This window comes from Malaclemys terrapin, chromosome 8 (assembly GCF_027887155.1).
Source record: "Malaclemys terrapin pileata isolate rMalTer1 chromosome 8, rMalTer1.hap1, whole genome shotgun sequence".
In the NCBI taxonomy this organism is placed as follows: domain Eukaryota; kingdom Metazoa; phylum Chordata; order Testudines; family Emydidae; genus Malaclemys; species Malaclemys terrapin.
This window is the reverse complement of record NC_071512.1, coordinates 37,956,665-37,976,916: the sequence shown is the minus strand read 5'-3', so window position 1 is coordinate 37,976,916 and position 20,252 is coordinate 37,956,665. Positions and strand designations below refer to the sequence as shown.

General features: G+C 44.8%; 1 protein-coding gene and 1 pseudogene across 2 annotated transcripts in view; both read right to left on the bottom strand.

Moving 5' to 3' along the window:
• The window catches only part of LOC128841803 (protocadherin beta-16-like), a 54,834-nt gene extending 51,527 nt beyond the window's left edge, over nt 1-3,307 (bottom strand). Inside the window, exon 1 of one of the 2 annotated variants that reach the window (XR_008445920.1) lies at nt 593-3,307. Coding sequence is in view for 1 of the 2 variants with exons in the window: in XM_054037236.1 (XP_053893211.1) it covers nt 593-3,070 (2,478 nt within the window). In the remaining variant the exon portion in view is untranslated. The remainder of the gene's footprint in view (nt 1-592) is intronic. The other variant, XM_054037236.1, reaches the window with a different exon arrangement.
• Nucleotides 3,308-12,612: 9,305 nt separating this feature from the next.
• On the bottom strand, nt 12,613-19,321 carry LOC128841903 (protocadherin beta-16-like; annotated as a pseudogene).
• Between the last annotated feature and the right edge of the window lie 931 nt (nt 19,322-20,252).

Here is a 20,252-nt window from a genome sequence, read left to right as displayed (position 1 = left end):
GCTGGCTACTCCCATTGCAAAGGGTTTGATGGACAAAGAAAGCGCAATATACATTTCTTTAGATAGAGCTATTTTACTTTAACGTTTCCCTGATCTCCGCCATTTCATATTCACGCAGTAGCCCGGCAACTCGCACCTCATATAGATTCACCGTCCGAAAACACAAGTGAAGAAGCAAGGGCAGACTCAGATTCTCTGTAACATTTCAGATTCCCGAGAGCCCCGGGCAGAACACTATCTAGATCACATAATTCCGGTGCTACCATAAATAATTACTTTTAAAAATTGCCTTAGACAAGCTTCAACCTTCCTTTGCAGAGATCAGAGACTCTGCACAGAGACCAATATAAGACTTTGATAAATTATCTTTTTTTATGGGGGGAGGGGTACAGCATAGAATACTACTTCAGTGGAATTATATTAACTTGAACATGATGCAAGTGTAGAATATGAACAATAAACTACAGAAAAAGCTCCATACGAAAAAAAATCTCTAGACATTTATGGAAGTAATCTAAGTAATTTTCAGAGCAGTAGAAACAAACATATTCAGGCAAGGTATTGATGCAAATGGAGTGAAATAAGCACTCACCTCTCTCACCGATTCTTTCTCCTCCTTTAGCTGAGAATTAATCTGACAGTCAAGAATGGACCCTCCTGCAACGCTGGGGTCAGCGGGTAGAGACGGTACTAGCGGCCTGAGAAAATTAAATTCGCTGGTACCAGACCCAGTTGTCAAGCAAACCTCATAACGATAAGATTGAGGCAGAGTCCCAGTGCCGCTCGTCTCCGCAGGTTTTGTGGGGAAGTTGCGGTCACTATAAAAGTTCCTGGAAGATGGAACATACAGCTCTCGGCACTGCCTTGTCTTGTACAGCCGGATGGCGATAATGGTTACCACAGAAACCAGAAAAAGGAATGAAATGAAAGACAAGGAAATGACTAGATACAGGGTTAACGTGTCCTGCTGCTCCTCCTCTTCTGGTACATCCAGTAACTGCATGTAGGCGTCTGAAAACCCATCCACCAGAAGCACATTAAGCGTCGAGGTGCTGGATCTGGGCGGCTCTCCGTTGTCTCTAACCAGGACGATAAGTTTCTGTTTAACAGAGTCTGGGCTCGTTATAGGCCTGCTGGTTTTTACTTCCCCGGTTTGGAGCCCCACAGTGAAGAGACTTGGGTCTGTGGCCTTGAGCAGCTGGTAGGAAAGCCAAGAATTCTGACCGGAATCTCCATCCACAGCCACCACCTTCGTCACCAGATAACCCGCCTCCGCCGATCTGGGAACCAGGTCATTAGCGGGGGCGCTGCTGTTCTGCAGAGGGTATAAAATGAAGGGGGCGTTGTCATTTTCATCAATTATCACAACTCGGACGATGACTTCAGAGCTCAGTGGAGGGGACCCGCCATCTGCAGCTCTCACTGTAACCTGGAAATCCCTCGTTTGCTCATAATCCAGAGACTGCAGAGCGTACACGTTCCCGTTCTCGGAGTTTATGGAGATGGAGAAGGAGAAGGGGAGGTCACCGATGTTGCCAGGCAATGCCGAATACGTCACTTTGGCATTCTGCTCTGTGTCTAGGTCAGCAGCATGCACAGTTCCAATCAGCAGGCCTGGGTGGTTGTTCTCCTTCAGGTACATGACGTATGAACTTTCATTAAATACCGGAGGGTTGTCATTAATATCCGATAGCTGAACTCGGATGATCTTCACTGAGGTGAGCCTCGGAGTCCCCCGGTCTGTGGCTGTGATGGTTATGTTATACTCAGGCACTTTCTCCCGGTCCAGGGGCTTTTGTGTAACAAGCTCGTAATAATTCTTCACAGTCGATTTCAAAGCAAAAGGGACATTGTCCTGAATGGAGCAAAGCGTTCTGCCATTGTCCCCGGAGTCTCGGTCTCTCACACTGAACAGGGCCACCACTGTGTCAGGGGAGGAGTCCTCGGGTATGGTACTGGTGAGGGATGTCAGCGTCACTTCCGGGGCGTTGTCATTCACGTCCTCGATCTGCACTAGGACTTTGCAGTGTGAAGAAAAACCGCCGCCATCTGTGGCTTGGATGTTCATCTCATAACTGCTTCTTTCTTCATAGTCAATTAACCCCATAACAGCGATTTCTCCAGATGATTGATTTAATTTGAATAACTTGAGGAATCTGTCAGGCACCTGCCTGAATGAATAGGTGATTTCTGCATTTGAACCTTGATCCAAATCACTGGCTTCCACCTTAGTGACCAAAGTACCTCTGGGACTATTTTCCATTAACTGCACCTTGTACACCGACTGACTAAACTGTGGGAAGTTATCGTTGTTGTCCAGCACATTAACGCGTATTAGCGCTGTGCCGGTTCTCTGTGGCAGGCCCCCATCGGCAGCTGTGAGAATCAGCATCAACTGCGCCTGCGCCTCACGATCTAATTGTTTCTCTAATATCAGTTCCGCGTATTTACTGCCGTCTGTGTCCAGGGTTTGTACATCCAGACGAAAATACTTATTGGGGTTTATTGCGTAGCTCTGGATGCCATTTGTTCCTATGTCTGAATCTTGGGCTCCTTCCAAGGGGAAGCGGGTGTTTATGGGGATCTGTTCCGGCATTTTAAAAACGAATTCATTTTTAGAGAATTTAGGGGAATTGTCATTCACATCTTCGATCTGCACCTCTATTCGGTACAGCTGCAGTGGATTTTCCAACACAATTTCGAATTGGAGCAAACACGGGTCGCTCTGTCCGCACAGTTCTTCACGGTCTATTTTCTCCTTTATCATCACATCCCCGGATCCTGTGTTCAGCTCAAAATACTCTTTGGTGTTTTTAGAAACTAGCTGAGCACTGCGACTAGACAATTTCCCTACATCCAATTTCAAATCCTTTGCAATATTAGCAAGTAGAGACCCGCTTTTCTTCTCTTCAGGCACAGAATAGCGGATCGTCTCACACGCCCCCAGGGACACACACAGACATAAAAAGAAAGACAGAACTTGCCTTTTCCTGAAGCGATTCTCCATTCCGCCAGCCATTCCCGGGTCAGATCTGAAACACAGGCCTCTCTGCAAAGCTGCTGCAGCCATTCATATGTTGTTCTAGTGGGAAAACGATTTGTCCTCCGATATTGACTTTATTTGTAATTATTCAGCCTCCCCTTCCCTGTAATCCTTTGTCACTCGTTCCGGGCGCAGAGCCGCTGTCGTCTGGATTCAGATGTCTTAATGCAGCTTCCACTGAGGCTGATGGAGTCTGTAAAAGCTGCATTTTCAGCACCGTCTTTGGCAATATCGCCACCTCGTGGCTCAGCTAAAATAAGACATGCATGGTTTTACAGTGTAAACTTATTGCGTGTAGTTACTCTCTGCATGGCAAAGATTTCTCTTTTAAGTACAATTTGTGATTATAATATTTCATAGTAAGAAAAGTCTTAACCCAGGTTATTTCCCATTATACGAGAGAGAAATATAAATTAATAGAGAAATAAAATGGATTCTGATATTTCCACATCCTTTCTTCTCTAACATCCCAGAACGTTTATTCTCCACAAGTAAATACCATAAAACCACCTCGCTGCAATTCTCTCATGTGTCCCGTTGCTTCTGTTTCTTCCGCGAGGTTAGAGATATCTTGGGTACCCACCCAAGTCCTATAATGCTCTTCTTTATTTGGGTCCTTAATAGGAAAACTAGGAAACTGAGGCCTGATAAACGAGAACTCACTGTTGATCAACCATCAGATATGTAGTTCTGGCGAAGCCAATTTCAATCTAAGTATATATTTATATTTAATATGCCATGCTGCTCCTCTTACGTACTTACACATGTATATGCACATTTGAAAACCCATCCACTAGCAGTATATTTAGCGTAGCAGCACTGGATTAGGGCAGGTGTCCATTGTTTAGACAACAAATAATTTTGGCTTAACGTGATCTCTCTCCGTAATTGGTCTTTACTTCTCCATTTTGGAGTCCGACAGTGATCTGGGTCTGTGACCTTCAGCAGTCCGTAGGAAAACCAAAAATTCTGACCAGAATCAATGCCGCCACCTTAGCCACAACGTAACTCGCCTCCGTTGCTCTCAGAACCAGGGTGGAGGTGCTGTTCTGCAGACGGTATAAAATGAACAGGGATTTGTCATTTTTATCAATTTTAACAACTCAGATGACGACTACAGCGCCTCATGGACTTCAGAGCTGCCACCCGCCACTCTCCCTGCAACCTGACAATCTCTTACCTTTTTACCTCTTATCCAGGGTTCTGAGAACATACATATTGCTATTTTCAAAATGTATGGAGATATAAGGCAGCTCACTTATCTGACTCTGCACTAAGGAATATTTCATTTTGGCCTTCTGCTTTGAACCTAAATCAACAGCATTTACATTGCCAATCAGTACAGCTGGGCCGATGCTTTCCTTTAAGTTGTCCATGGAATCTGCGTCTCTGACACTGACAGGGCCACCACTGTTCTTGGGGGGACTCCTCGGGGATAGGGCTGGTGAAGGATATGAATGCTATCTCCGGCGGGTTCTCATTCACATTCAGAACCTCCACGAGGACTTTGCAGTAAGCAGACAGACCCTCGTCGTCTGAGGCGCTACGCTCCATCAGATAACTTTTAGCTTTCTCAAAATCCATCCTTCCGCAGATTCGTTTTGCTCCGGTGACAGTGTAGCTGAAATAGCTGACGACATCTTTCTGATTTACTGGTCAATGGGGCTGTTTTTCGGAAGACGGGTTTAGTAAATCGCGCGAGTAAAGACAAGGATGTTATCATTGCCATCCAGGACTATAACGCAGACCTGGCCTGTGCCAGACCTGGGTGGAGAATCCCCATTGGTTGCAGTGAAATTAATCTCCTGCTTCTCGTCCCGGTCTAAGTGCTTCTGCAGTACCAGCTCTGAGCATTTAAAGCCACCCTCGTTAACCCTGAGAGCTAAGGAGAAAAGCTCATCGGAGCTCAGCGTGTAGATCTGAAGGCTATTGCCTCTCACAGTTAAATCCTGGGCATTGTCCAGAGGAAAGCCAGACCCAACGGATGTGGTTTCCGGCATCTCTACAACCATTTAATTTTCGGGGAACGGAACAGAGGGGAATGATCGTTTATGTAAGAAACCTCCACTACTTATGCTTGGAGTGGAGACAATGGGGTTTCCAAGAATATTTTACAGATCTCACTTTCCGGGCAGATTTTCTCTCGGTCCAGTTTCTCTTTTATTGGCATATCCCGGGTGTTTAGATTCAGAAACAAAGCGGACCTTAAGAGCGGACAGACCGAGGAGCGGACAGCTGGCTAACAGCAGCCCCTGAGTCCTTTGCAATATTGGTGACAAAGGAGTCACTTTCCATGTCCACAGCTAAAGAACACGGAATTGTTTCGGATTACGCCCGGCACACACACAGCTAGAGAATAAACGAGGCTACTTGCCTTTTCATGGATCCGCTTGCCTTTTCATGGATCTGCTTGATCCACGCCATTTTACTTCAACAAAAGACAGTCTTTTTAAAGCAATCACGGTGCTTTCCTGCCATTTTCCTGGCGTCCAATTCGGCTATTAATTACTTTCCCTGAATGCATTTAAAACATCCTTACACCATTTTTCAGCTATTCCTCCCGAACAGCTAAGATGGTGTTTCCTTCGGCTTAGCGTGAACATCGCTTCCTAACTCATATGGCTAAAGGATGTCAACAGCGCCGCCACTAAAATAATTGATTCTATTAAATTGTTTTCATTGGATAACGTTATCATTTTGATTTTTCCACTTAACTATATCTACATTTATTTCAGTTCTTCTTGCAATAATGTGATTGAGAGAGCGACAGAGATGCTATGAAAATATCTTCCTTTCTGAGTATGTGGCACAGATACTTGAAAATATGATTCTACTCTAGATACAGCTTCTAATAACTTTCTCAATTATGAGCATGAAGTGTCAGCTTCGGTACTGAATACGGGGCAATGGTGTGGGGGAAAGGAGGGAGCAATATTTCCCTTGTTTTGCAGCAATTCTTTGATTAGCCTTTGAAAGGTAGACCCCACATCCATATAGACCATATTCCACTATGAAAACTGACTTTTCCTGGACATCAGCATCTAAGGGAATTTGCCTATACCAGGGGTGGGCAAACTTTTTGGCCCGAGGGCTATATCTGCGTATGGAAATTGTATGGTGGTCCATGAATACTCACAAAATTGGTGGTTGGGGTGAGGGCTCCGGCTGGTGGTGCCAGCTCTGGGGTGGGGCCAGAAACGAAGAGTTCAGGATGCAGGAAGGGGCTCCAGACTGAGGTAGGGAGTTGGGATGCAGAGAGGGGTGTGGGCTTTGGGATGGGGCTGGGGATAAGGGGTTGGGAGTGCAGGAGGGTGCTCCAGGCAGGGTTTGAGGGGTTTGGCTGGTGGGAGGGGGGATCAGGGCTGGGACAGGGGGTCGGGGCACAGGAGAGGGTCAGGGGTGCAGTGGTGCTTACCACAAGCAGCTCCCAGAAGCAGTGGCATGTCCCTCCTCTGGCTCCTACATGGAGGCGCGGCCAGGCAGCTCTGTGGGCTACCCTGTCTGCAGGCGCCACCCCATTGGGCGCAGTTCCTGGCCAATGGGTGCTGTGGGGGCAGCACTAGGGGCAGTGTGCAGAGCCTCCTAGCTGCTCTTACATGTAGGAGCTGGAGGGGGGCATGCTGCTGCTTCTGGGAGCTGCGCAGAGTGGGGCAGGGCCATGACCCTGATCCCCAGCTGGAGCACCCGAGCGGGGCAAGCCCTGGACCCTGATCCCCATTGGGAGCTCGAGGGCTGAATTAAGATGTCTGGAGGGCTGGATGAGGCTCCCGGCTGTAGTTTGCCCACCTCTGGCCTATACCCTTAAATTAATTTCAGATTACTGATGTACTTTTTACTCCCCAATAGATCCAGTAGGTCTTCCGTCCTGGGTGTGGGGTAAAGAGCAGGGTTAGGGGATGGCATTTACCTTTCTAAAATCAATGAAGTGCTGAAAAACTAGGGGAATTTGGCCAAAGCTAATACATTTAAGTGTTTACCAGGAATTCTGTCTACCCCACCTCACCAAACTTTCCCTGATCAAAATGACTTGGGCTGCTGTGTCCCTCCAGCCCTAACAATCTATGCCATTTACCTTTGCATTTTTAATAAATTCTTCACTACCCTCCCAAGATCCAATCCTAATATAGTTCACTAGGATTTCCTCCTACTCCACCACTACCTCTGAAGCAATGGGGGTGGTATTCACCGGGGCACTGGGCACAGATCATGGGGTTCCCTTGAGCCTCAGGCATTTTGGTTTTATCTGGCCAGAATCCCTTAGTGATGACAGAATACTTGTCTTCCCTTTTGGTAGGGGATTTTAAACCCTTGACTCTAGAGGGCTTTTTTAATCAAAGTTGGGGTTAGGTTTATTTCCAATCCCCTCTTCACCAGGATGTCATGGGGATTTTAATTCCCCTGGGATTTGTGCCTCTGATGGGCCCTCGATTCAACATATTCATCAGCAATTTCTGCAGCGTCAGAAATGGTTGAGGATTTTGTTTTTTGTCACAGATGGCTGCCTTTACCTCATCTGTAACTATCCACAACAATTGCTCCTGGGCCATCAGATCAGTTTTCCATAATCACCTTCAGCCCGCACTCCCATTCTCCATTTTCTCATAAAAGAAAGGCCATACTGGGTCAGACCAAAGATCCATCCAGACCAGTATCCTGTCTACCGACAGTGGCCAATGCTAGGTGCCCCAGAGGGAGTGAACCTAACAGGTAATGATCAAGTGATCTCTCTCCTGACATCCATCTCCACCCTCTGACAAACAGAGGCTAGGGACACCATTCCTTACCTATCCTGGCTAATAGCCATTAATGGACTTAACTAGATAAATTCATGGAGGTTATCTTTTAAATCTTGTTAGAGTCCTAGCCTTCACCACCTCCTCAGGCAAGCAGTTCCACAGGTTGACTGTGCGCTGTGTGAAGAACTTCCTTTTATTTGTTTTAAACCTGCTGCCCATTAATTTCATTTGGTGGCCCCTAGTTCTTATATTATGGGAACAAGTAAATAACTTTTCCTTATTCACTCTCTCCACACCACTAATGATTTTATATACCTCTATCATATCCCCCCTTAGGCTCCTCTTTTCCAAGATGAAAAGTCCGAGCCTCTTTAATCTCTCCTCATATGGGACCCATTCCAAACCCCTAATGATTTTAATTGCCCTTCTCTGAACCTTTTCTAATGCCAGTATATCTTTTTTGAGATGAGGAGACCATATCTGTATGCAGTATTCAAGATATGGGTGTACCATGGATTTATATAAAGGCAATAAGATATTCTCCATCTTATTCTCTATCACTTTTTTAATGATTCCTAACATCCTGTTTGCTTTTTTGATTGCCACTGCACACTGCATGGACGTCTTCAGAGAACTATCCATGATGACTCCAAGATCTCTTTCCTGATTAGTTGTTGCTAAATAAGCCCCCATCATATTGTATGTATAGTTGGGGTTATTTTTTCCAATGTGCATTACTTTACATTTATCCACATTAAATTTCATTTGCCATTTTGTTGCCCAATCACTTAGTTTTGAGAGATCTTTTTGAAGTTCTTCACAGTCTGCTTTGGTCTTAACTATCTTGAGCAGTTTAGAATCATCTGCAAACTTTGCCACCTCACTGTTTACCCCTTTCTCCAGATCATTTATAAATAAGTTGAATAGGATTGGTCCTAGGACTGACCCTTGGGTAACACCACTAGTTACCCCTCTCCATTCTGAAAATTTACCATTTATTCCTACCCTTTGTTCCCTGTCTTTTAACCAGTTCTCATTCCCTGAAAGGATCTTCCTTCTTATCCCATGACAACTTAATTTACGTAAGAGCCTTTGGTGAGGGACCTTTTCAAAGGCTTTTTGGAAATCTAAGTAAACTATGTCCACTGGATCCCCCTTGTCCACATATTTGTTGACCCCTTCAAAGAACTCTAATAGATTAGTAAGATATGATTTTCCTTTACAGAAACCATGTTGACCTTTTGCCCAACAATTTATGTTCTTCTATGTGTCTGACAATTTTATTCTTTACTATTGTTTCACCTAATTTGCCTGGTACGGACGTTAGACTTACTGGTCTGTAATTGCCATGATCACCTCTAGAGCCCTTTTTAAATATTAGCATTACATTAGCTATCTTCCAGTCATTGGGTACAGAAGCTGATTTAAAGGACAGGTTACAAACCATAGTTAATATTTCCGCAATTTCACATTTGAGTTCTTTCAGAACTTTTGGGTGAATGCCATCTCATCCCGGTGACTTGTTAATGTTAAGTTTATCAATTAATTCCAAAACCTCCTCTAGTGACACTTCAATCTGTGACAATTCCTCAGATTTGTCACCTACAAAGGATGGTTCAGGTTTGGGAATCTCCCTAACATCCTCAGCTGTGAAGACTGAAGCAAAGAATTCATTTAGTTTCTTTGTAATGACTTTATTATCTTTAAGTGCTCCTTTTGTATCTCGATCATCCAGAAGCCCCACTGTTTAACAGGCTTCCTGCTTCTGATGTACTTAAAAAACATTTTGTTATTACCTTTGAGTTTTTGGCTAGCTGTTCTTCAAACTCCTTTTTGGCTTTTCTTATTACATTTTTACACTTAATTTGGCAGTGTTTATGCTCCTTTCTATTTGCCTCACTAGGATTTGACTTCCACTTTTTAAAAGATGCCTTTTTATCTCTCACTGCCTCCTTTACATGGTTAAGCTATGGTGGCTCTTTTTTAGTTCTTTTACTGTGTTTTTTAATTTGGGATATACATTTAAGTTGGGCCTCTATTTGGTGTCTTTGAAAAGTGTCCATGCAGCTTGCAGGGATTTCACTCTAGTCACTGTACCTTTTAATTTCTGTTTAACTACCTCATCATTTTTGCATAGTTCTCCTTTCTGAAATTAAATGTCACAGTGTTGGGCTGTTGAGGTGTTCTTCCCACCACAGGAATGTTAAAGGTTATATTATGGTCACTATTTCCAAGCGGTCCTGTTATAGTTACCTCTTGGACCAGATCCTGTGTTCCACTCAGGACTAAATCAAGAATTGCCTCTCCCCTTGTGGGTTCCTGTACCAGCTGCTCCAAGAAGCAGTCATTTAAAGTAATCGAGAAATTTTGTCTCTGCATTTCGTCCTGAGGTGACATGTACCCAGTCAATATGGGGATAACTGAAATCCCCCACTATTATTGAGTTCTTTATTTTGATAGCCTCTCTAATCTCCCTTAGCATTTCATCATCACTATCACTGTCCTGGTCAGGTTGTCGATAATAGATCCCTACTGTTATATTCTTATTAGAGCATGGCGTTACTATCCATAGAGATTCTCTAGACCATGTGGATTCATTTAAGATTTTTACTTCATTTGATTCTACATTTTCTTTCACATATAGTGCCACTCCCCACTCCCACAGGACCTGTTCTGTTCTTCTGATATATTTTGTACCCTGGAATGATTGTGTCCCATTGATTGTCCTCACTCCATCAGGTTTCTGTGATGCCTATTATATCAATACCCTCCTTTAACATGAGGCACTCTAGTTCACCCATCTTATTATTTAGATTTCTAGCATTTGTGTACAAGCACTTTAAAAACAAATTCCTGTTCTTTTTAAAAACTTGTCACTGTTTATTTATCTGCCCTTTTCTGATGTGCCAGATTCTTTTTTATGTGAATGTTTATCATCTGATCTGGCCCATACTTTATCCTCTTCCATCCTCCCCTAGATAATCTCTATCAATAGACTCTCCTCTAAAAGAAGTCTCTGTCTGATCCACGTGCTCCTCTGCAGCAATCGGCTTTCCCCCATCTCTTAGTTTAAAAACTGCTCTGCAACCTTTTTAATGTTAAGTGCCAGCAGTCTGGATTCACTTTGGTCTAGGTGGAGCCCATCCTTCCTGTATAGGCTCCCCCTATCCCAAAAGTTTCCCCAGTTCCTAATAAATCTAAACCCTTCTTCTCTACACCATTGTCTCATCCACGCATTGAGACTCTGAAGCTCTGCCTGCCTACCTGGCCCTGCACGCGGAACTGGAAGCATTTCTGAGAATGCCACCATAGAGGTCCTGGATTTCAGTCTCTTTCCTAGCAGCCTAAATTTGGCCTCCAGGACGTCTCTCCTACCCTTCCCTATGTCATTGGTACCTACATGTACCACAGGCACCGGCTCCTCCCCAGCACTACACATAAGTCTATCTAGATGTCTCGAGAGATCTGCAACCTTCACACCAGGCAGGCAAGTCACCATACGGTTCTCCCGGTCATCACAAATCCAGCTATGTTTCTAATGATTGAATCTCCCATTACTAACACCTGTCTTTTCCTAATGACTGGAGTTCCCTCCCCTGGAGAGGTAACCTCAGTGCGAGAGGATACCCCAACATCATCTGGAAGGAGGGTCCCAACTATGGAAAGGTTTCCCGCTGCTCCCGTTGACTGCTCTCCTTCCCTGAACCTTTCATCCTCCTTAACAGCACAGGGGCTGTCTGACCAGAGATGGGACAAATCTAGAGTGTCCCAGAAAACCTCATCAACAGACCTCTCTGCCTCCCTTAGTTCCTCCAATTCTGCCACTCTGGCCTCCAAAGTCCGTATGCAGTCTCTGAGGGCCAGGAGCTCCTTGCACCAAATGCACACATATGCCACCTGCCCACAGGACAGGTAATCATACATGCTACACTGAGTGCAATAAACAGGATAGCCCCCACTCTGGTGCTGGGCTTCTGCCTGCATTCTCTCCTACAGCTACCTAGGTTAATTATAGGGTTTTTCTTTAAATCAAGAAGTTTTGATTATAGTTTAGTTTAAAGGTTTTAAAGAATGGCAAGTGTACCTTGCCTCCTTCCCAACTCCCTCTAGAAACTCCCTGTTAGCTGCCCCTGGTCGCAAAGCTCCCTGGTCGCTTGCTCACTGCTTTATAAAGCCCTGGCCTTCCTGATAGCCCCATCCCCTGACTAATGCTCAGCCAATGAACAGAGGCATCTAGATTTCAAACCTTGTTTAGAAGCTCACAGCTTCCAACTGCCAGTCACAGCACACGGTCCTTCAAACAAAACAAAAACAAACAGACAGACAGATAAACACAAGCTCAGCACACAGCAAGTAACCCCCAAACACACACTACAGACAGCCACTTACCCCAAGGTTCCCATATTTGCTCCTCCTTCACCTGGAGAACTCCCTCTCGAAACTCCCTGTTAGCGGTTCCTGTTCTTGCAAAAACATGCAAGATATTTAGCCATTCTGAAGTTTCTTCAATTGATAGGTGTCGGGGTAATTTTCCTTAAATTTCTTGTACACCTTAGCATCACTCTCCTCTATATCATTAAAGTCTTGGCTCACCTTCCCAGGTATTCTGGTTAAGATAATATATTGGTTTACTCTCTGGAATACTGTTCATCCCATATAGTCTTTCCAAAGCAGACAGGTATTCTGTATAAGAGTCATCCTCTTTATAAATTGTGCAGACTTTCTCCCATTCCCTTGTGTTGTGGGGGGGGGGAGGAAAGGGGGTCATACTCAAAGGATGGGAAAGCCCCTTTTGCTGCTTCAGTATTCTGTGCTGCATTGCTTGAGCTTCCATCAGCCTCCTGTGTGCCCTTTCCTCATCTTTTTAGTTGGCCTTTCATCTTTGGTGGTTTTTTCCTTGGCTTCTTCTTTGGCCTTGACTGCTGCTATTTGTTCTATGTGCCTCTCGTGGGCTTTCTCCTCAGCATTCTGGGCTCCTTGAGTCTCCCTGATCCCTAATTCTGCCATCCATCTCTGGTGATCACTTTCTTCCTTGACTCTCAGGGGCTGCAATCAGGCCAGTTCCACTGCCATGGTCATCTCTGTGTGGTGTGGGACAGGAAGATTCTCACCCTCTGTGTCATACTCCATCTCATTTTCTTCCCTTTGCACCCGATCAAATCTTGTGAGCATAGCTCTCAGCTCCTGATCTGGGGTTTTCCTTTGAAAATATATTCTCTTCCGCAGACATAAGTTTCCAAGGTATTTTCTCACAAGACCATTGTGATTCACTCACTATGTCTATTCTTTAGACTTTACAAACTCTTAATATCAAGTTTGAATTTTAACAGCTCTGACTAAAGAACTTTTGAGGTAAGCGCATCCCTTTTTGGCCAGACCATTCCCCTTTTTGAAAAGCTACCGGGTCATTGTTGGTGAGGTGGGTAGAAAGAGCAGATCTCTACTCAAAGCATAGAAGGATCAGGAAAAAAAATAACGTTCTCTCGTGGAAGTCAAAATAAACCTAATTTCTTACACTAATCTTGGATGCACAAAGAAGACTAACAGAGATCACTCTAAAGCAGAAAGATGGTTCACCTTTTATTTAATCATTAATGGTAAGAATGGATCCCTATAGTAATTTACAAATATTTAAAGAAATACTTTATAGATACAGATACAAATTCAGGGGAGTGGCTTCCTTTCAATTTTCTGGGCCACAGGAGCAACCTCCAGTCAGACTCAATCTTCTGAGAATTATTTGCCTTTACTATCCTAAATTTTGGTACCATCCATGACTTAGAACTTTCCTTCTCCTTCTTCATCTCATAGAGCTGGGCGCTGGCAACTTACTATCATCATTCTCCCCTCACCCATCCTCCTCAAACATCACGCTGCTTCACTCAGTTTTCTTGAAAAAAATCTCTATTAATGCCTTCATCTCTCCTACCCTGACTACTATGACTCTTCTCTAGAGCCTTACCAAGACCCAACTTTCTGAACTATGGGATGCACAGAATTTTAATGCCCACTTTCTGAAATACAGAAAGAAGCATGAGGATGACATTCCAATCCTTAGAGGACTCCACTGGTCCCATGTTCATTTCAGGACTAATTTTTTTTTAAATTCCTGTTTTTAAATAACAGTAACAACAAACCCACTCTTCATGGGCTAACACTGCCTAGCTCATATATGACTAGGGAGGCGTATAAAAATATTGCTAGAGCATACAGGGGTGTAATCAGGAAGGCAAAGGCACGATTGGAGTTGTAGCTAGCAAAGGATGTGAAAGGTAACAAGAAGGGTTTCTACAGGTATGTTAGCAACAAGAAGAAGGTCAGGGAAAGTGTGGGACCCTTACTGAATGGGGGAGGCAACATAGTGACAGATGATGTGGAATAAGCTGAAGTATTCAATACTTTTTTTGCCTCAGTCTTCACAGACAAGGTCCGCTCCCAGACTGCTGCACTGGGCAACACAGTATGGAGAGGAGGTGAGCAGCCCACTGTGGTGAAAGAACAGGTTGAGGACTATTTAGAAAAGCTGGACATGCACAAGTCCATGGGTCCACATCCAATGCATCCAAGGGTGCTGAGGGAGTTGGCTGATGTGATTGCAGAGTAAAAATTCGTGGTGACCAGGGGAGGTCCTGGTTGATTGGAAAAAGGCAAATACAGTGCCCAGATTTAAAAAAAGGGAAGAAAGAGAACCTGGGGAACTACAAACCTGTCAGCCTCACTTCAAAAGTCCCCGGTAAAATCATGTAGCAGGTACTCAAGGAATCCATTTTGAAGCACTTGGAGGCGAGGAAGGTGATCAGGAACAGTCAACATGGATTCACCAAGGGCAAGTCATGCCTGACCAACCTGATTGTCTTCTACGATGAGATAACTGGCTCTGTGGATATGGGGAAAGTGGTGGATGTGATATATCTTGACTGTAGCAAAGCTTTTGATACGGTCTCCCATGGTATTCTTGCCAGTAAGTTAAAGAAATATGGATTGGATGAATGGACTATAAGGTGGATAGAAAGCTGGCTATATTCTCTGGCTCAACGGGTAGTGATCAATGGCTCGATGTCTAGTTGGCAGCCAGTATCAAGCGGAGTGCCCCAGGGTATGGTCCTGGGCTGGTTTTGTTCAACATCTTTATTAATGATCTGGATGATGGGATAAATTGCACCCTCAGCAAGTTCACAGATGACACTAAACTGGGGGGAGAAGTAGATATGCTGGAGGGTAGGGATAGGGTCCAGAGTGACTATACAAATTGGAGGACTGGGCCAAAAGAAATCTGATGAGGTTCAACAAGGACAAGTGCAGAGTCCTGCACTTAGGATGGAAGAATCCCATGCATGGCTAGAGGCTGGAGACTGACTGGCTAAGCAGCAGTTCTGCAGAAAAGGACCTGGGGATTACAGTGGATGAGAAGCTGGATATGAGTCAGCAGTGTGCCCTTGTTGCCAAGAAGGCCAACGACATATTGGGCTGCATGAGTAGGAGCATTGCCAGCAGATCAAGGGAAGTGATTATTCCCCTCTATTCAGCACTGGTGAGGCCACACCTGGTCTATTGTGTCCAGTTTTGGTCCCCCCACTACAGAAAGGATGTGGACAAATTGGAGAGAGTCCTGCAGAGAGCAACAACAATGATTAGGGAGCTGGGGCACATAACTTATGAGGAGAAGCTGAGGGAACTGGGGTTATTTAGTCTGGAGAAAAGAAGAGTGAGGGGGGATTTGGTAGCAGCCTTCAGTGGGGGTTCCAAAGAGGATGGAGCTTGGCTGTTCTCAGTGGTGGCAGATGACAGAACAAGGAGCAATGGTCTCAAGTTGCAGTGGGGGAGGTCTAGGTTGAATATTAGGAAACACTATTTCACTAGGAGGGCGGTGAAGCACTGGAATGGGTTGCCTAGAGAGGTACTGGAATCTTCATTCGTAGACGTTTTTAAGGCCCGGCTTGACAAAGCCCTGGCTGGGATGGTTTAGTTGGTGTTGGTCCTGCTTTAATCAGGGGATTGAACTAGATGACCTCCAGAGGTCCCTTCCAACCCTGATATTCTATGATTCTCTTCCCCCCCGCCCATTCCTTCATCTTCTGGTACTCCAGAACTAGTTTTCTCTGCCAGTACAATAGCCTTCTCTTCGTTGCCTAGTTTCCAAGGCTAGGTCTACACTACCCGCCTGAATCGGCGGGTAGAAATCGATCTCTCGGGGATCAAATTATCGCGTCTCGTTGGGATGCGACAATCGATCCCCGAAGAGGTGGGAGTAAGCGCCGTCAATGGGGAGCCACAGAGGTCGATTTTGCCACCGTCCTCACAGCGGGGTAAGTTGGCTCCGATAGGTCGAATTCAGCGACGCTATTCGCGTCGCTGAATTTGCGTATCTTAAATCAACCCCCCCGCCCGTAGTGAAGACCTGCCCCAATCCTTTTTTAAATTACTAGGTTAATTTGTTAAAAATTCTTAAATAAACAAAAACAACTCACTCTATACAAACAAATAAATAAAAATGCAATCATTATCTCAGCAATACAAAGCCTACAGATTTCCAAATTTGTTACAATTAACAGTTATAGCAACACAAGTAGTGACCCCTGGTCTGATGTATGCGAACTTGTATCTTATAATTGATGGACAGTTAACAGAACCTAAATAGGATGTAACTTTCTCGCTTGGTTATGGTTTTTAGGGTATTCAGTACTCTCATATCACAGCCTTGGAGTTTGGAAATCAAGGAGGTGACCGTTAAGAAGAATTAACCCAAGGCTGGGATTTTCAAAAGCCGGAGTTGTGCACCCATATCAGTGCAGTGTTGGGTGCTTTATCTTTTAGGATCCTTTGAAAATAGCAGCCTATATTATTTCAAGCGAGAAATGCCAGTTATTCATACAAAGGCATATGTGTATATAGTCCAAAATGTGTTTCAATCACAGGTAAATAAATATAGATTATGGAAACATAATACTCTTGTCTCCATAGCGCAAGCGCTAAGTGGAAGGGCTCACTCACCGCTCTCCCGGGATCCTTTCCATCCAGCAGGTTGGAATTAGTCTGAGTCTCCAAACTGGTCCCGGGATTCACTTCCACATTGCCATTTTCCACAGGCAAAGACGATCCCAGCGGTTGAAAGAACTTAAAGTCACTATTGCCTGGCCCATTTGTCTGACAGACCTCATAACGATAGGATTGAGAGAGAGTCCCAGTGCCTGTTACGTCTACCAAGTTGTTGGGAAAGTTGGAATCGCCGTAAAAAATTCCCTACACATTCCTGCTGTATTTCTCCTCATGGCGACAATTATCACCACAGAGACAAGATAAATAAAGGAAATTAAAGCCAAAGAAATTACTAAATACAAAAACAACGTTCCATCTTCTTCTGCTTCCTTTGAAGTATCCTCTATCTGCATGTAGGCGTCTGAGAACGCGTCTACCAGGAGCACATGGACCATCGTTGTAGTGGAGCGAGGTGACTTTCCATTATCCCTAATCAGGATGACAAGCTTGTGTTTAAAGTTGTCTCGTTCCGTCACTGGCCTCGTGATTTTTACTTTCCCGTTTTGGAGCCCCTCAGTGAAGAGACTTGGGTCTGTGGCCTTCAGCAGCTGTCAGGAAAGCCAAAAATTCTGACCGGAATCTCCATTCACAGCCACCACCTTCGTCACCAGATAACCCGCCTTGGCGGATCTGGGAACCAGGTCATTAGCGGGGGAGCTGCTGTTCTGCAGAGGGTATAAAATGAAGGGGGCGTTGTCATTTTCATCGATTATCACAACTCGGAAAATGACTTCAGAGCTCAGTGGCGTGGACCAGCCATCTGCAACTCTCACTGCAACCTGGAAATCCCTCGTTTGCTCATAATCCAAAGACCGCAGAACGTACACGTTCCCGTTCTCGGAGTTTGTGGGGATGTAAGGAGACAACAGGAAGTTACCGACCTTCCCAGGCAATAGCAAGTACCTCACTCCGGCATTCTGCTCTGCATCCATGTTATCAGCGCGTACGGCTCCAACCAGCTGGTTGGGATTGTTGTTTTCCTTGAGGTACTACATGAGGTATGATGACTGATTAACGATAACCTGCCGGTGTTTAATGTCCCATATTTGCACACTGATGACCCGCTCAGCGGTTAGCCTGGGGTGCCCTAGGTCTGTGGCTGTGATGGTTATGTTATATTCCGGCACTTCCTCCCTGTCCAGGGGACTTTGTGTCACTAGCTCGTAATAATTCTGGAATGTTGGTTTAAGAGCAAACGGAAGTTTATCCTGAATGGAGCAAATTCTTTTCCCATTGTCCCCGGAATCCCCGTCTCTCACATTGAACAGGGCCACTACGGTCTCGTTGGGGGAGTCCTCAGATACTGGGCTGGTTACGGAGGTGATTGTCACCTCTGAGGGATTGTCATTTACATCGATAACCTGCACAAGGACCTTAGAGTGTGCAGAGAGGCCCCCAGAATCGGTGGCCTCAACGTTCAGTTCATACATCGCTGCTTCTTCAAAATCAATCAATCTCCAAACGGCGATTTCGCCTGTTAATCGGTTTAACTTGAATAACCGGAGGACCGTTAGGTATCTGCTTGAATTAATAGGTGATGTCTGCATTTGAACCATGATCCAAACCGCTGGCTTCAACATTAGAGACCAGAATACTCCGAAGACTGTTTTCCACCAACTTCACCGTATACACTGACTCACTGAACTGAGGAGAGTTGTCATTTATATCTAGAACAACGACGCCTATCTGAGCTGTGCCCGTCCTCTGCGGAGTGCTCCCATCGGCAACTGTGAGGATCAAATTAAATTCTGTCTTCTCCTCACGATCTAGCTGTTTCTCTAGCACCAGCTCCGCATACTTACTGCCGTCCCGGTGGGTTTGCACATCCAGACGGAAGTGTTCATTGGAACTGATCGTGTAGCTTTGGATACCGTTTGTTCCCACGTCTGAATCCTGGGCTCTTCCTAGGGGGAAGCGGGTGTGGGTTTGAGACACTTCCGTTAAATGTTCAAGATCAGCTCTTTTGGGGGGAATGTAGGTAAATTGTCATTGATAGCCTCTTTCTGCACGTCGCCCAGATATAACTGCAATGGATCTTCCAGCACTAGTTCGAAATATAAAGTGCAAGGGTCGAGGGGCCCGCACAGCCATCCTCGGTCTATTTGCTCTCCTACTAATAAATCCCCGCTGTTTACATTGAGCAGCAGCTGCTCTTGGTTGCCCTGAGAAGAAACGACCCTGGCTTTACGAATAGAGAGCTTTCTTACATCCAGCCCCAGATCCTTTGCGATTAGGGTGACCAGACAGCAAATGTGAAAAATCGGGAGGTGGGGGGAGGAGGGTAATAGGCGCCTATATAAGAAAAAGACCCCCAAATCGGGACTGTCCCTATAAAATCGGGACATCTGGTCACCCTATTTGCGATATTGTCTACAAAAGATCTGCTCTCCCTCTCCTCTGGCATCGAGTATCGCAGGGTGTCCGATACCGCCCCGCAAACAGAAACAAGCAGAAAGACACAGAGGACTTGCCTTCTCCTGCCGAGCTTCCCTTCTCTGCGAACCATTCCAAAGCACAGCTGATCCCAGGGACCCGGAGTGGTTCCCATTGCTGGAGGCGGTCTTACCGGTGCATTGAGGCCCGGCTACTTATTAGTCCTTGAATGTCTTCCCAAGCAGTTCTCCCTTTTTCCTCTTCGCAGAATGACGCCTTTATAACAATGGAGCTGACAATATTTGCGTCGCCATTTCTGCAGCAGCTTGGCCAACAGCGCCACCAAGTGTTCAACTGACAATTACAGAAACCAGTCTGACTGGAATCTAGGTACAGTTAAAATCAAGGGCCGTAAGTATCTTCAGGGCAAATATACACATACGCTATACATACATTTGCTCTGAAGGCTGTTTGTTATATGTTAATAGACGGTAATATGAAATGAATATAGAGAGGAAACGAAACTATAACAAATTATCTTAACTTCCCTAGTTCAATCATTTTAATATCTATTGTATGTAAAACGGGACAACACTGTTTTATTTATATAGAATGATATATATAGATATAATCCATTGTTCTTAGAACACAGTTGTCACCATTTTCAGAGTTTATATAAATATAAAAATTTTCACTTACCCTACTAGTAAACATCTCAAATTGGCATTCTGATCCGAATCTAAAGCAGTAGAATTTACATTGTCAGTACAGCCGAGTTGTTTTGTCCAGTGCAAGGTGCATGAGAGTTGAGTAAATATACAAGAATCGGGATAAAACGGGTAATTTTCTATTTTAATGTTTCCAGAGCTTCTCGCTCTGTAGATGATTTACTCAAGCTTCTCACAGTCGAAGGCCTTTCCGATTATCAGAGGTATTTTTTATTTTGTTATGAATTTTATCACAGAGTGATAAAATTATTCAATTTTCCACAGAAAACCTCCTATTTTTCCCTAAATCCTTTGACACTAAAAAGACCTACACCAGTACCTCGTGTTCAGTTTTCT